The 17,987-nt window shown below is 39.6% G+C and overlaps 1 protein-coding gene across 4 annotated transcripts in view; it reads right to left on the bottom strand.

Annotated features, from left to right (window-relative positions):
- Positions 1 to 6,527: 6,527 nt before the first annotated feature.
- Positions 6,528 to 17,987, bottom strand: part of LOC126416442 (uncharacterized) — a 97,007-nt gene continuing 85,547 nt past the window's right edge. For 2 of the 4 annotated variants that reach the window (XM_050084165.1, XM_050084166.1), the window contains exons 4-5: positions 9,378 to 9,534; positions 6,528 to 9,296 (exon numbers count right to left, since the gene is read on the bottom strand). In XM_050084165.1, coding sequence (XP_049940122.1) covers positions 7,066 to 9,296; positions 9,378 to 9,534 — 2,388 coding nt within the window. In that variant the 3' untranslated portion in view covers positions 6,528 to 7,065. The remainder of the gene's footprint in view (positions 9,297 to 9,377; positions 9,535 to 17,987) is intronic. The other 2 variants (XR_007575459.1, XR_007575458.1) reach the window with 1 other exon arrangement.

The raw sequence follows: 17,987 nt of genomic DNA, 5'->3' as shown, positions 1-17,987 counted from the left end.
TTGCTGACAAAATGTTCCAGTCTTCATGTCAACACATGAGAGATGTTTCAAAATATAAAAAATGTTGAGCTGATCTTGTTGATAAGTTCTTTAGATAAACTGCTTCATCAACTCACAACCAAGCTGTCACCTTTCAATCAAACCTTGATCTCTGGCTACATTGCAGATTAGTGTACCACCACATCTAAGATTTTGTATTCACATTTTTTGGCTTTGCCAGTGCTCAACTAAACTCATCTTCCAACCTAACCTAAACCTTGTGCTAAATTGCACATCAGTCTGTCAACACAACCTACATTGCAAAAACTAATGCAGAGGCAAAAGGAATATTGTCAATGTTCTGTGCTCTGTTTGTGCACATATGACATCACATGCCACATCATCATCAACATCATCATCATCATCATCATCATCATCACCACCATTACTTTGCTGGATGATGCCATTGTCTGGTGTTGTTAGGTTCAGTTGTCCCCATTTTTCTGTACTGTAGTCGTAATATTAGGTTGTAATTCAGCAGACCCCAAAGAAGTTTACACATAATGTTTCATTTGATGAGACATTGTTAATGAACATTTCTAGTATCAGCAGAACTTTTTTTAACTGCATAATATGAGTCTTTGTAAGATTATGACTCTGACTACTCTTTGTAAACCAGCAGCAGGCCTCTTGAGGTTGTGTTTGTTGTGTTTGATATGTTTTGTTCTAGTTAAGCACCTTGATTACTGATTAGATCTTTGGTAACATGTTTCACATGAATGAGGATTTCCTCAGTATGAAGCTATGGAATAAGAAAAGCATCTTATGTAACAAATTATTGATATAAACCTTCTTGCAAGCATTATTAATGTGTTTGTATTGGAAATGTCCATTAGAAGCATGACATTTTGACAGTTATGTTTTAGAGCACCTTTCCCAGAGACTAATGTACTTAATTCAGCTTTTATACTTACTTATTCCTAACAAATTTACCTACAAATGGCCAGAACATATGTAACAGTATGTGTGTCTAACTGTTTATAAAGCTGTTTTGGAGAAATATTGACTGAATCATAAGAGAAAGAAAATTACCTTTGGGCCAGGATGAATGCCACAACCATAACATAGCTCAAGATTTTATCACAAAAATTCATGAAAATTGCACACACACACACACACACACACACACACACACACACACACACACACACACACTGGCTGTTCTTATTATATCACAGAACAACTGTATGAGTTATATTTCATAGCTTAAATTAGTTCCATACAGCACTCAAAAGTTGAGGATGTATTATTTGTTTTGCAGTAGAGGTGTAATCGGTTAAGTAGTATTAACAGAACCCTGCCCTCAATACGTTACTTGAAAGTACAATATTCAATTTTGGTATAAATGTGTCCTTATGTCTATTTACAAACAGTGCTTGTGTTTTTTCTTTTGACAGATACTGAACCCAGAACTGCACTGCAGTAAGAGAAAATGTTGTTTCCCTCCCTGATGTACAAACATTGAAATAAATTGATAAAGATGAAAACAAAAATCTAATGTTTTGATTAAAATAGTGGGCAGTGTTATGATTGATTTCACTATCATCAAAGTGGAGTGATCAGTCTTTACATTACCAAACTATATAACAAGAATTATCAAGAATGCATTTAAATGCATTAGATATCATCTCCACAAGAAACTTTTCAATTTAGAGAAATGTTAAAGCTGAAGACAGAGATGAATGAAATCAAATTTACTTAAAACGAATGATATGCCACTGACTGTTTTAAATTGTTGGATATGAAATTTTTCCTTTTGACCACCTTTCATTTGAATCTTTTCCCATTTCAGGATATCCAATCTCATTCTCAAACACCCACAAACATATTCTCAACAATTCCAAGGAAGTTCATTTCCCAGTGCATAATCCAAAACCATTGATACAATTCATTGCTGATCAAATGAGTTCTTTCAAAAATTGATGCAATCACAGCTGGTAGAACAAAGCCATTCTCTTGAAATAAATCCAAGAGGCTTTGGATGGTATCAGGGAATTCTTGTTCCCTTTCTCTGCTCGTATTTTCATCGATATCTGCAACACCTTCAGAATTTTCAATTTAATATTCCACTGGCAAACTTGGCAAAGGTTCTTGTTCTCCACTATTTCTATAGTTCACTTGCGCACACACATCCACGGTGATATGAAACAGTTTCATCAAGTTATATTCACTCACAAAAGGGCTCTCAATGTGGACCCTCTGAATTCATGAACAACACTGACCTCGCTCTGCTAGACACATAGAATGACTGGATCAGATATCAAGATGGTGACAAGCAATGAGTTAAGTGAAGCTGTACCTTCAGTTTTTTTGTAAATTCTCTTGTTATCAGACGTAAAGTAAAAAGAAACATGAGGTCTGCTCAAAAAATTCCGGGACTTTGTCCTCAAAATTTTTCTTTGCTTATCTTTTACTTATTGTGCATGGCCTCCTTCAAAATACTCTCCTCCACAACTGAGACACAGCTCCCAACACTGCTTCCACTTCCCATTGCAGTCTCGGTATGCCTTTTGCTGAATCGTGTGAAGTGCCATCTGCGAATTTTCTTGTATCTCATCTATCATTGCAAATCTTAGTTCTTTCAACATCTCAACAGCATAACTGTACTCCCAGGTCTCATCAGAAGCTATGATTCTCTTAAGGAACGTCTCAATCTCATTTGCACAATCCAAAAGCTTTTCACAGATGGTGAGGCGAAGGTCTTTCTGGTCTTGACTCATAAGTTGTGGGAACAACTTGACAGCAACACGATGCACTCCAAGACACTGTATTGGTAATTCGTGACATGGTCAAACTGAAATGTTACATTCTTTTGCATTATCTCAGACACTCAGTCTTCGACTGGCATGCACAATTTTGTTGACATTCCTGGCATGAGCATCGTTGATAGATGTCAAAAGACATCCTGAACAAGGATCCTCTCTAACTTCCATCATGCCACTTTTAAACCACTGGAACATTCGTAACACCGAGTATGGCATAAGTACTCATCACCACGGGCTTCTGAATCATTTGGTATGTCTGTAAATATTTTCTTGAGTTTTATGCAAAATGTAATTCAGATGCATTGCTCCTCTAATTCTTCCATCTCTGTGTGACACAGCGCTCTGTTCAATACAGCACTGAACAATAACTAACAGACATACAACAATGAAACGTCTGGTAGTTACATATTAAACACAGGGGTATGCAGGGATGCATTTCACTCCAACACATCACTGGTGAGAAAGTACAGGTGTTCTGGAATTTTTTGAACGGACCTCGTATAACAGCAGTGCTCTGCAAAGTTTTATTTTGAATATCTTTGCTTAGCATTTTACAATATTTTTTACAATGATTTAACTGGTTGGGGTTGATTGATTTTTTTGAGGCGATGTGCAGTTCTTGCTACCTTTTGCATAAAAGGCTTTTTGGTGAGTTCCTTAGCTTAAGTTTTATATAACATTTTTGAGACACTACTATCAAATGTAAGTGCCACTTCACTACTGAAAAGATTGTACTTGGAATTGGCATTATCTAAATTATACACAGATCTCTGATCTATGTCTTGGAGATGTGACTTAACATTCTGGATAGTTTCTTCATTAATTATCCTAGCTATTTTCCACTGGGGGCCACTTTAATATTATTATTAATATATTAATATTATTGGTCTTCATGAAGTTAATACAAATAGTGTACTGTCGAACAATGTTGCACTGTTAATTGATTCTTTGTCCATAATGGCCAGAGACCATTCAGGACTTGTTGCTAGTTGTATCACCGATTTGGTCTGGTCTATAAATATACTATCAATTAGTGTTCTTCAGAGGCTGGAAACTGTCCAAGATGATGATGGTGATGAGTGTTCTTGTACATGAAAGTATTCTAATAGAGGAACTAACTAACTACAGAAGCAAGATTATATGTGAACATTAAATTTTGTAAGTCTGATCTGTCTGTGGAATTTGTTAGAAAGTTCACAATGAAGTTCCCAAGCATTGTCACACCTCATCTGTCATTGAATATGTATGTTAGGAGAGCATCTAACTGCATTAATAAGAGACTTAAGTCCCCTGAAGATGCTCTGTATACTGTAAATGTGATACAAGAATTATTTAAGGACAGTTCTATGCCACACACTTCCAAATGTTGTTCTAAACAATAACTCTGAACATCAATTGCTCTGCATGTGACATTGGTTTTAACACAGAGGGCAACACAACATTTTTCTTCATATTTTCTGTAGAATGATATTGCTAAGTAATAATTATTTATCACAAGTTTTTCAATATCAGAATTAATATGGTGTTCACTAAAGCACAGAACATCGGCATAAGCTGTATGTTGTGGTTCATGGACTTTGAATATAAGTTTATTGACCTTACTGCAGAGGCCTCTAGTGTTTTGGTGATAAATTGCTAGTTTTTGTTTTCCAAAATTCAATCGAATTTCTGGGCAAGGCATTTTTCACTAGCCATTTCTCCAAGCTCGTTTGTTTCTACACACTGGAAGCTCAGGAAGAAGCTGTTTTATCTTGTTTTTTCACCAGCCAATTGCCCAATGTAGTTTGTCTACACTTATGCCTACAATTTTCTCATGTTGTGGTGAACTCTTTCTTCAAATATGATTGTCATGAGTTCATGTTGTTCCTTGCATTTTCAGTGATGTCACAAGTTGTAGCTGCTAGATGATTTTTTTACCATGCCGGTTGAAGTGAAGGCCACAAGTAGTATAAAAATCAATGTGCCAGAATAGTCACTCACCTAAAAAACTTTGCAATAACTAGTTAAAAACCACTTTGGATTGAGAGAAGGTATCTCCACAAAGGAAGCTATATTTTCATTTACCAACAACATTTTGGAATGCCTTGACAAGTAGATATTGCCTGTTGGCATATTTTGTGACCTGTTTAAGGCCTTCTACTATTGTTAATCACAGAATACATATCGAGAAAGCAGGCCACTAGGGAACCTGAGGACAAATGAGCAACTGCCTCAAACCCTATCTGCAGTGCAGACAAAATAGTGTTAGATGGTAACAACTTTTTCCAAAATTGGAGGCATCACTGTTTCTAAATCTCCTTACTTTGACTACTTCTACTCACTTATGTGTTATGAAATAATCTTCTGGGGCAATTTACCACTGTCGAAAAAATGTCTTTGCAAGTCAGAAAAAGGTTGTTTGAGTTTTCCATGTAGTGCCAACAAGAACCTCATGTCATAATATTTTTTAGCAAACAGGGATACTAACCAGTACCTCGCAATATCTGTTTTCTGTTACGACACTCATGCTTCACAATCCTTCTCAGTGTGAAACAAATGACTCATATTGTCATCATAATACAAGGAGAAAACGAGACATACACTGTGACCTGAAAAATTTGTCTCTCGTGCAAAAATATGTAAAATACACAAGGAAAAAATCTTCAATGCACTTCCATGTAATATTAAGTGTCTATGAAGTAATAATATATTATTTAAAAGTAAGCTAAAGGAGTTCTTGCTTGAAAATCTATTCTGTAGAAGACAATATTGTCATTATTGCATCCTGGATTTTCTATTGTTCTGTGGAAGAATTCTTTAGCACAGGTAGATAAGATTATTCCCAAGTATTTCTGTGTATTCCTGCTTTAATGTGTCTTTCTCCTTTCATTACATTATATTGTGTTCTGTAAGTCAAGAAGTTGGTCATTTTTATTTTTGTAAATAAATAACTGTAACTTAACCTCTGTTTGTGAGTGTAATTAGAACTTACTGATTGTGTTTTTTTATTATCATTTCCTAATGTTCATTTTTAATCTATGTATGATCTGAACATAATAATGAATTAAAACAGATCTATAGAATATGTATTGCAATAAATAGACAAAATTCAGATGTCTGTGTGAAAAGGGTAATTACCTATGGACAGAATAAATTTCATATCCCATAACAGTACAGTCATAGACCAATATCCACTTTATCGCAGTGAAAAAAGTTAAGATCTATGAAAACCGAAAGGGTCAGAAGAAGGAAGTGCTAACCCTCAGGTTAGCAAGGATTAGTTTGATCACATAATCTGTTGTGTTTTGAAAGCACCACATGTTGATAATAAATTCTTCCCTATGTACTACTAGAAACCACTATCTAGTACACAAAACACTTCATCTTACTGTATTTATGTCCTGTCATTGAATTTAACCAAACACATAACTTGCAATAACTCAAAATATGCTCTTGTGGTTTAGCACTTTCTTCTGATAACCTCTCCAATTGCTTCAGTAGCCCCTTACCAGACATAATACTGCCTTTTTGCCTAAAACTTGTCAAAGAGAGTGACACTTGCATCTGATGTAATCTAGTCATTTAATACTTACTTTCTCCATTTTCTGAAAAGTTGTCCTCAACAATCCAGACATTTGCAAACAAAAGGCATAAAAATACATGTACTCTCATCAAGAGTAATTAGAGTGCATCTCTTAGCCATTTAATTATTTGAATGTAACAGTGTTCTATGTTCATAAAAAAAGGAAAAAATCATTTGCAATCCACTTTTTAATAAATTTTACAAATCTTCATACAAATAACATCAGCATACAACGATAGATTTATAGATAAGAGCAAAATAACTGTAACCACATATCTTAGTTTTTCTTTTTTTTCAGTTTCAGTGATAATTAAACAAAATAAACTTATCTTATTTAATTGTATTTCTTTTTACATATAAAATTAACTTTTTCAGTCTTACACAAGCAGCTTTGGCATTTTTATCACTTCTGTGAAGTTACAATTTTGTGAGAAATCACTCGTAGACCTAAAACAACTCTGGATGTTGCAAAACATAGGCACATCTGTCCCTTGAGCTGATATTCAGGTAGATATTTGCAGTTGCAATTTAAGTAGGTAAAAATGGTACATTTGTGCTGCTGTTTCAATTTTGTCATTTTTTACAGAGACTTCATACAGAACTGTCAATGAGGGTTTTTTGTGACATTTACTGAGTTACCACAATTAAAATAAATTTTTCTGACAGAGCACATTCTATTTTGTCCACTTCTACCTGCTGTTAAATACTGAACAGACACACATGTTGGAAACCAAAATAGAGCAACCAACATGTAATATCTAAAGAATTTGAAAAATCTGTAGACTGTTTCATAAGCGCCTTGCACTTTTTGTGAATGTTAACACCTTTAGTCGAGAGACTACGGTACAAGTTGGAGATGCAGTCACCACCATAGCTCCTCACAATAGCTGTAAAAGTAAGTGTGTCTCCACCGAACCCACCTTTTCCAGGTCCACATCCATCCATGCCTTTATCGTTACCACTAAAGCTGCAAAATCCTTTTGGTTTTTTTTTGGTCTTCTTTGTTTCTGATTTACCTGCAGAGCTTATTTGCTTTTTACTTTTCTTCTTCTTTTGCTTAGCTTCCTTCTGGTATATCCTAGCCAGCTCCTTCTTTACCATCATCTCATACCGCAAAGCAGAATCCCCAACAATTGGTCTTGTCTTTATCAAGGACACGAGAGGATCAAAGACTTTAGAATTTTGCTGACTCTGTAACAGTTGATCAATTAAATTTCCTGAAGACACTTCAGCTCCTGGTTGTGGTGTCTCACTGTCTGCTGCAACAGTGGTGACTACATGTGATGGGCTGGTGGTATCTTTTAGGTTTATCCTTTCCCGCAAATTTGTGTCAGTTGTAACATACTCACACTGTGATGTCACACACACTGCCCCAGGACTTAGTGTTTCTTTATTAGAATTGTCTTGAGTCTCCTCCCTAGCTACAGCAATGCCTTCTAATTCATTAGTTGTTTCATCCGGCTTCTTTAACTTGCCTGTTACTTCCATCTCGTCTATCAGGTCCTCTGGGTTAGTCCTGCTATCAGTTGAATTTTCCATCTTCGTATCTTCTGTGTTTTGCTTGTTATTTGATTGGCTCATTTCATTAGTTTCATTTAAGGAATGTTGTTTATCTGTATTGAAATGTTGTTGCCGATTCTCGTCACAATGTAATTCCAACTTGCTTTCTTCCTTAGATTGTCTAACATCCCCTCTACTTTTGGAATCCTGTTTTGTTGATATCTGAGCTGCAAAGAGTCTCTCCTTCACACCCACATCATTCAAATCTGCTCCATGGACCTTATCAACTTGTTTCAACAGTATGTTATCAGATGCTTCAAAGGTTTTTAGTGCCACATTATTCAAATCTATTTCATGAGTGTCATCGGCCACTTTCTTAACAATATTACCGGACATTTCACAAGGCTCTTGAGCCACATCATTCATATCTGCCTGGTGGATGTTAGTATCCTGTCTCATAACCATATCACCAGATGATTCACAGGTTTCTTGGCACACGTTGTTCAAAGCCCCTCCATGAATACCATCAGTCTGTTTCTTGTCTATGTTATTTGAAGCTTCACAACTCTTTTGCACTCTACAGTCAGTGTCTACTGTTAGATGTGCTAGCTTTCGTTCATCGCATTTTTCTGAATGTTTTCTGTCATTGCCTGTAACTAATTCACTGTGATCCAATGATACATTTTCTGTTTCACCATCACTTTTTGGTGTAGTTCCCTCTCTCAAACAGTTATTACCTGGCACTGGCAAGCTGCTGTTCAGTTGAGGGCTAGCACTTTGATCTTTGTTAACCGACAAATGCATATCAGGTCCAGGAACAGCAGAGATACTTATCTGATTCTCGGATTCTGTAATTTCTTCTGCACTAGCAAGTTTTCTTTTGGTAGTATCGTGCTGTAGCTTTTCATGTTGGGAATTACTTAGGTGTATGTCCTGTGTTTTTTCTTCAGTCATCTCTTGAAATTGTTGTGCGCTGCCTTTCATTTTTAATGCATCGTTTGCATTTGAATTATTACATTCTTCAGCAGAATCTGGTAGACATGTGCTACTTTTGTTCGGATCTTCTTTGTCAAGTAAAGGCCTATTTGAGTCATTTAAATGAATAAAATTGCTTTGAAGGTTGATACTTGAGGAATGATAAAAACTTTCTGGAACCTGAATATCATGCTCACGTTGGGTCACTTGTTCAATATGTTTCTGTGAATGAGAGCTTATGTCCCTGGCCAATTCTTCTGTGGAGGGAAGTTGGGATGATCTGCCATGCGGAGGTGATTCTTCTACTACTTGTGAGAGAGAGCTGCTTTCTTGCTGTACTGCATTAACACTTCTCTCTGTACTTCTGTATTCTCCATTAATTTTTTTAAAGATAATTACTTTCTTCTCTCTTCGTCTCTCTGTGCTAAATGTACGGTGACTCCTCTGTCTGCGCTCTGTAACCCAAAAAGTAACTTTTCTGGAGTGAGGTATATCGAGGTGCAAATCTGAACGCTCTTTTATGTCATAACTCTCACCATTTTTTGTTTCATCCCCTCCTTGAATTTTACCACTCTCGGCACTATTATTTCCAGAGCAGTCATCATCTGAGTCCGAAATTTGAATTACAATGGTTTTATTGTCACTCCCATGCTTCTCACTGTCCGCAGCAACCTCCTTTCTTCGGTAACAGTCCTGAAAAAATGAAAGTTCAGTTTGAAAGAAGGTACCACAAAGACAACATATGACAAGAAAGAACTCAGTAAGAAGCAGGTACACTGATGGGCCGAAACATTTTGACCACTGCCCACTGAAAAGCTGAATGATCCTATTAGGCACTGCAGCCATGTCAGTATCAATATTATGAAAAGGAAAGTTGCTACTCACCATATAGTCGAGATTGTGACAGTCCTTTTGTTGTGCCTATCTGCGACTCAGCATTTCTGCTATATGGTGAGTAACAACTTTCCTTTTCATAATATTGTTACATTCCATCCTGGATTTTCCATTGATTAAGAAAAGTATATAAGAGAAACAGAGAAGAAAGGGTAATCATTCTAGCAATGTTATGCGCTGCAAATTGGGAATCTACTGACATAAGCAACTTTGACAAAGGTCTGAATGTTATGAACCAATGCCTGGGAACGAATCTTGGGGGAGGTAAAATTAAGAGCACACTGTTCAGTGCACACTGTTGGACATCAGGCTCTACAGTTGGCAACCCCTGCATCATTTTCCCACACTGACCCAATGACATCACCCATTGTAACTGCAGCAAGCACAAGATATTTGAGACTGGAATGTAGACCAACGGAATGTTGATACATCAACCTTATGGAGAGGACAACCATAGCTCAGATACTCTGTGAATAACAATAAAAAATACTGAACACTCAATAGTAATTTCTCTTTGACATTGTGGCCTTCCACCTTCCAGTGCATTGTTAGCTTCCACGGGCTGCTTTCACCATATCTAGGTGTTAGCAGTATGCCAGATGTACACATATCATGCAGGATTTCAAGTTTTACTTATACCAGTTTTATACAGCTTATGTCAACAAATCCTGTAATATATACTACAGGCTGTTATTCCATAAGCTATTTTTCATATTTCTTGCATTCTCGGTGTTCAGTTCCATACTATAGTATTAATTTTCTGATGATATCTTCCCATGTACATAAACATTCTCCCTACATGGTTAATTTTTAGGCATTTTATCCCCATTCACATTAATGTTTCATTCATTATTTGTTTTTCCCTGCTTTTTTCTTGGCATGGCTCATTCAGAAGTCATGCTTTGTACACTTTTCACATACATCTTTTGCGTGTATTCAGTTTTATTGTGACAACACACCAACGTAGTTTGACTCTTAATGTGGATAACTTCCCAAATGTTGAAATTCCGTAATTGTCAATCTATTTCATGAAAATATAACCAATGTATTTGTTTTTTGTTGAATGCCAACACTATTTCTGATTCTGTATTTCTACCATTTCACCACACAGTGATTTATATTCTTGGCAGATAAAACTGAAGATGCATCTGTGGCGTAGAGCGCCATAAATATCAATATTTGCTCAGTGTGTAACTGTGCTATCTTTAAAGAGAGGGCTTTGGGAGGATGTTGGCCACTAACGGCAGTTAGCCTCCGGACTTGTATCTGTGTAGAAGCGAAGTGCTAATAAATCTGTATCTGAGAGAATTTCAGTTGTTTACCTACAACTATATCCTAGTCCCTCACTGGTGACCCCGTTTTTTGTGTAATACGCACCCGAGTTACCGCCCGAAGGTTATTAACGCGTCTACTGTGTCAGGTTTCTTCGCGATCGCGAGGGCCCTTGTTCAGCTTCAGACAATGGCCTTTCAGCACTCACCACTGCCCGGATTTCAGCAACATCTCTCCAGCACTCCTGCCGTCATAGTGGACATGCTGCAAGACTCTTCAGAATCCTTCAGCCCAAACATGCAGTGGAATTCATCGAGTGCCGCCAGTTTCTTCCAACTGCCAATGGTCGCAGACTCTGGCTTTGTTAGCCTAGACCTTTCCACGTGGTCTCCACAGAGTGTTGTTCAGAACATTTCTACTCCTGTGTCGAACGCACAATTCAATACAGTCTGTGGCGTTGAGCGAAGTTTTGCTACTTTGGAAAATCCAGTAGTAAATTCAAACTTGAATCAGTTCCCGCCACATGTGTATCCTTCCGCACCGGTTAGTCAACAGATGCTCAATGCTTGCCAAACAGCAAATATCACACTGAGTGTGCATCCTAGTGGACATGTGTGGGATCCTTGTGTTGCTTCTAATCAAGTCAACAATTCTGTGCTGGACAGTAACTACCCGGACATCTACAACCAGCCCCACCACTCACGGCCGAGTGAATACACTGTGCATAACAGACATTCACTGGCATACTTAAGTACTTGTGGCTTCTCTCTGAGCTACCACGTCAATGAGAATGCACATTTTGACTACGATCCTCACACTGTTCAAGCGTCTGTCGCATCTCAGTGCCACAACTTTGCCCGTCCGCCACCGCCTGCTCCGCTTTACGGACATCTGACTGTCGTGCCGCGCCACGTATTGCAGTAGTCACTAATGGCACAGTTCATCGGTTACGTCTAATCGATGGGCCACCCATATCGCAACGCCCACGCCGCCTCAAGCCGGAATTTATGAAAATTGCAAAAGAACAATTAGACGATCTATTACAAAAGGGAATAATTGAACCTTCTTCCAGTTGCTGGGCTAGTCCTATACTGTTTGACCAAAAGAAAGACGGTACTTGGTGTATGGTCAGAGACTATAGGCGTTTAAATGCCCGCACCATCATTGATAAATACCCAGTCCCACACATTGCGGACTTCAATTATGCACTCGCAGGTGCAAAGTACTTCTCTGTTTTGGACTGTAAGCATGCATTTCATCAGATTCCTATGGCTCCGGAGGATATTGAAAAGACTACCATAAACACTCCCTTTGGGCTGTTTCAATACAAATTTATGCCGTTTGGGTTGAAAAACACCCCCCAAACGTGGCAGCATTTCATCAATCAAACTTTATCCCATCTAGACTTTTGTTTCGTATACATGGACGACATATTGGTTTTTGCTTCTACTTTGGAACAGAGTAAGGAGCGTGTTCAAGTCGTAACAGATATTTTAGCAACCGTTGGTATTGAACTGAACAATAAAAAGACTCAATTGCACCAGTCATCCGTCACATTCCTAAGTTATGTTGTGTCATCGGACGGTCTGACACCACCGCAGGACAAGATCAAGCCTGTTCTCGAGATGCCACGCCCCCAGACCTAAAGGGAATTACGCAGGTTCATCGGCACAGTTCATTATTACTGTAAACATTTGCCAGCCGCTTCTGCGGTGCAGGCTCCTCTCACAGATGCTCTCGCTGGCCCACAAACTTCTGGCACCCGCCAGGTCCCATGGACACCAGACATGGACAAGGCATTTAACGAACTCAAACAGCTGTTGGCCTCTGCTGCCACTATTGCTCACCCACATGCGGATGCCACAATGTTTATCACTAATGACGCTAGTGACAATGCTGTTAGTGCAGTACTGAGTCAGACATACAATGATGTTACGACCCCCCTGCAGTTTTTCTCAAAAAAAGGTAAACAACTCGCAGAAGAAATACTCAGCATTCGACAGAGAATTACTTGCAGTTTACGAGGCCGTAAGACACTTCAGAACTGATGTTGAGGGACGATATTTCTATGTGCTCACTGATCCGCCCTCATGACGCTTTCATCACATTGATTACATCTTGCAATTTACAAATGACATTCGCTACATCCGAGGAGCGGACAATGTGGTTGCTGATTTTCTCTCACGCGTTGGTGCTGTCACAACCTTAATTGACTTAATGGACCTACCTTGGTTGCAATTGGCAGACCCCGATACCACACAGTTAATTTCGGACCACAGCTCCTCTCTCCAACCGGTACGCTCTACTTTCCCTGGCATATCTGACTTAGTGTGGTGTGATGAATCGACTGGTACATTGCGGCCATTCATTCCTAAGCCCCTTCAATGCCAGGTCTTTGACAAATTACACACATTAGCACACCCCGGTGTCAAAGCTTCCACCCATCTGGTATCTGAACAATTTGTCTGGAGAAACATGCGCCGCAACTGTCAGTCTTGGGCCAGGGCATGCGTGTTGTGTCAACAGAACAAAGTTTCCAGGCACACTTCCCCACCCCTTGGCTGTTTTGCCCAACTACCAGGCTGGTTTCACCATGTTCATGTGGACCTCCTAGGCCCTTTGCCCCCCTCCGAGGGTTTCCGTTACTTGTTTACAGCTATTGACAGGATGACTCGGTGGGCTGAGGCTGTGCCTATTCCGAACATTAGCTCTGAGACAGTAAGTCAGGCATTCTTAGATTCGTGGATCTCTAGATTTGGCTCACCTGTTTACCTCACCACTGACCAGGGACGACAATTCGAGTCTTCAGTTTTCTCCGACATATGTAAAATGTATGGTATTGTCAAAATTCATACTTCCGCATACCACTCCCAAAGCAATTGGCTTGTCGAGTGATGGCATCGCACCTTAAAGTCTGTCTTGCGTTGCCATGACTCACTATGGACAGAAGCGCCACCCTTCGTGCTTCTTGGCCTTCGTGCGACTTTCAAGGAAGACCTCAACGGTTCCGTAGCCGAGTTTGTGTATGGCCAACCTCTGGTTTTGCCTGGAGAATTAGTCACTCCCACCCCACTTCCACAGCCCTCTGAACTCCCTTCACTTCTCGAGCGAATGCACTTGCACTGCAGCAAAATTCAGCTGCCATCTCCGGCTACTCATACACCTCTGCACGTGTACATACCGCGCACACTAGACTCTTGTGAGTACATGTTTCTCAGAGACGACTCAATCAAAGCCCCGCTTCAGTCACCCTACACAGGTCCTTAGAAGGTCGTCAAACGCTCCAAGAATAACATGGATCTCCTCATAAAAGACTCTGTAACCACGGTCTCACTCAACCGAGTGAAACCAGCTTTCATTGAGTCTCAGGTGAACCTCCCTGATTCTGCCCCTATTTCTGCCACTCCTACTTCGAGCGGCCATCCATCTTCTCATACCATACATTCGGGTATTGATTCTCCACAGTGTGCTTCCCTGCCGAGCACTGCTTCTTCTCCGCGTTCATCTAATTCGAGTGGCCAATCTTTTCGAGGTTTCACTCCTCACAGCCCTCGCAGTCGAACTGCCAACCACTCGGATTCTACCATTGTGTTACCATCTTCGTGTGACAGCTCTTTGTCACATCATTCAATCCACAGTGGCTCCTTGTTGCCTTCGGTCACGCTCACTCATCTGTCAGCTGATCGCCCGAGGTTGTCACCTGAGCAGTCCAGTGCACCTGCCACCCCCCTCTTCGCAGATGCTTGCCCCTGCCATGGCTTTCCCACATCTCCCTGCCTCCCTACCATTGCTCGTACAGGTGCCACCCAAGAATTCACAACACACGTACACCCTGATGACATACAGAAATTATCTGTTGTCGTAGATGGCAATACGGTGTGTGTGGTACTCAGGTGTGACAATGTTGAGGAAGGAAGTGCAGAAACTCGTGTGGTGCACCACTTTAAATTGAGCACAAGTGCTGCGTGTGGCAATTTACGTGCCTTTGTTAGGCCTTCTGGCAAGGTGATTCTCCGCCTGCCTGCTAACTCCAGGGCTGGATGTCGTATTCAGCCACCGGCTTCGCTTGCTGACTTCGCCGCCGACGTACCGGGTTTCACCCCCCGGTCTCCTACCAGTTGACCGCTTCCGCCTGATGTGGAAGAACTGTACGTTACCTTCCTAACTTCTCACCCCCCCCCCCCCCATTCAAAGGGACGTACTCCATACTGCACAGGGGGGGGGGGGGGGGGGGGGTCTATGTGGTGTAGAGTGCCATAAATATCAATATTTGTTCAGTGTATAAGTGTGAAGTGTGCTATCTTTGAGGAGAGGGCTTTGGGAGGATGTTGGCTACTAACGGCAGTTAGCCTCCGGACTTGTATCTGTGTAGAAGCGAAGTGCTAATAAATCTGTATCTGAGAGAATTTTAGTTGTTTACCTACAACTATATCCTATTCCCTCACATCTATACTGACATAAAACCAGCAGCTGAGAATAAAGCACCTTTATACAGCTATGAGGCTTTTGGAAACACCTCATTATTCTTAACTTTTTAATTGTTATAATTTTATGATAATTTGAATGGTTATTGAGCATCCTGTGGTTTTTGTTATTCAATGGAAACGTGTTGTCAGATTAGATGAATCAAATTTTTTCCTTCATCAGATCGATGGTCATATCTGAATATGCCATCATCCAGACAAATGGCTGCTCAAAACATACAACATGTTATGGATGCAGGCTAAGGGAAATATTATCCTATTGTGAATATTCACCTGGGCTTCCATAGGACTTGTGGTAGTAATCAAAGTTGTCACATGATAGCTGAGGACTATGTTACCATTACTGTGAACCACCTACAGCCCTTCATACTTGCTGTCTTCCTCAACAACAATGGTATCTTCCAGCAGTATAACTGTTCATGTCAGAATTCTACTACAGTGGTTTGAGAAGCATGACAGTGAACTCACACTGATGTATTGGACATAAAATTTGCCCAAGCTGAATCTGCTAGAATACATGTGAGACACTGTCGAGTGCCAGCTCTGCTTTTACAAACCACCGGCCCCTAATTAATGGTAATTTTGAGATCTGCGTGTAGACATTTGGTACCTCCGAAAACCAATCAGGAATTGTAAAATTCATGGCACACAGAATCATGGCTGTGAACCAACATACTATTAAGAAGATGCTCATAATGTTTTGGCTCATCAGCGTATAAAGCCTAAGGCTACATATTTACTTAAATAATTATTTTCAGAAAACAAGATACAAATTAAAGCTGAAAAACAACTGCAATTAAGACAAGTACTGGAAGCTGGGTTCATAACACATATACAAATTTTTGGCGCCAAGTGCATCTGAGTGGGTTCAGCATTGAGATTGGTACATGTTTCTCTCTGATTGATTATCTTCTTTGTACGTCTCAAGCAAGTTGCACAATGTATATTTGAAAAGTGTCAAAGATGGTAAATTATGTTTCAAGATCATGCAAATAAAAAAAGTATTGTTGAAAGTAACAATGTTCCAGCAACTTGTCGTCTGAATGACGCTGGACAAAATCTTTTCAACAGGTTATACACGGACAAAGGAACCATCTATGATACTGAAACTAACTTTGCAGAATAAGTACTATTTATCTGTAAATACAGGATGTACATAAAGTCTGGGAACACTTTCAATTATTTATTGCACAAGAACTAAACATTGTACAGATATCATACATATGTCATTTGAAGAGAATTTTTTTTTTTTTTCATGTATACTGCCACAGTGTAGTTTGGTAATTTGCCAATAGTCAGCGCTAGTCGCAAACATCGCAAGTTCAGGTGTGGAGCGAGCTTTCTGTGTGTTGGAGTTCAACAAAAACAAGTGTGCTACAGCTGTTCAATGGATGTTTAGAACAAAGTACGGTAAGAAGCCACCATCAAGGAAGACCATTTACCACTGGTAGTGCCCGGCAAAGAGAAGTGGATGTCCCAGTGCGAGTGAAGTGAATGTTGAACGCTTACAAGAGACATTCATAAGGAGTCCAAAGAAATTGGTGCGTCGTGTGCCCCGTGAACTTGAAATGGCTCCAATGACAGTGTGGAAAGTCCTGCAACGGAAACTGTCTATGAAACCATTCAAATTGGAGCTAATGCAGAAGCTCAATGATGACAACGAAGACAAGCGTTTTGAGTTCTGTTTGCAGTTTCATGAAAAGGCCTCCCCGATCACCTGATCTCACTCTGTGTGACTTTCTTCTGTGGGGACACATCAAAGATCTGGTGATGTAGCAGAGCTCTGAGAGAGAATACGGGAAGTGACTGCCACAGTCAACAATGCCATGCTGGGACAGGTATGGCAAGAATTCGATTACCATACGGTGTCTGCCAGGTCACTCATGGTTCACATATTGAATGTTTGTAAAAAAAACTTTCAGAGTTTCTCTTCAAAATGCAGTGTGTATGACATCTGCAAAATGTTTAGTTCTTGCGCAACAAACAATTGAAAGTGTTCCCGGACCTTATGTATAATGCATTTGCTCTTACTCCATATTTTAATGTTGTTTAAACTATGAGGTAGCTATTACAATGTAACAACTATGCTTCATAATATATGGATAATAAGGAAGGGAGTGCAATACACAGGACAGTTGCTTGGATTAAATGACTTCACTTCCTCTGAATGCTGTATTCTTAAAGGGAAAGCAAATTAATATTATTTGTTATTCATGGTTTTAAGAGATCTACTGTTTCACAAGTTTAATGTTAGCAATATTCACAGTCATTGCAAGTTGAATGTCTGACAAGCAAAGAGGTCCAAACCACGTAACACTGTCTTTCATTTTTTCATTTTTCATTGTTGCAAAATTTCTATTTTTTTTCTGTTTGTTTGTCTAGGACAGAGGTTCCCAAACTGGTGAGCGCGCCCCCCTGGGGGGACGTGATGATGTTGCAAGGGGGGGCGCGGGTGGAGTTAGCGGTATAAACCTAATATTTATTTTTAATATCGAT

This window comes from Schistocerca serialis, chromosome 8, assembly GCF_023864345.2.
Source record: "Schistocerca serialis cubense isolate TAMUIC-IGC-003099 chromosome 8, iqSchSeri2.2, whole genome shotgun sequence".
Lineage (NCBI taxonomy): Eukaryota > Metazoa > Arthropoda > Insecta > Orthoptera > Acrididae > Schistocerca > Schistocerca serialis.
Note: the sequence above shows the minus strand (reverse complement) of the source record. Positions and strands in the feature narration are given on the sequence as shown.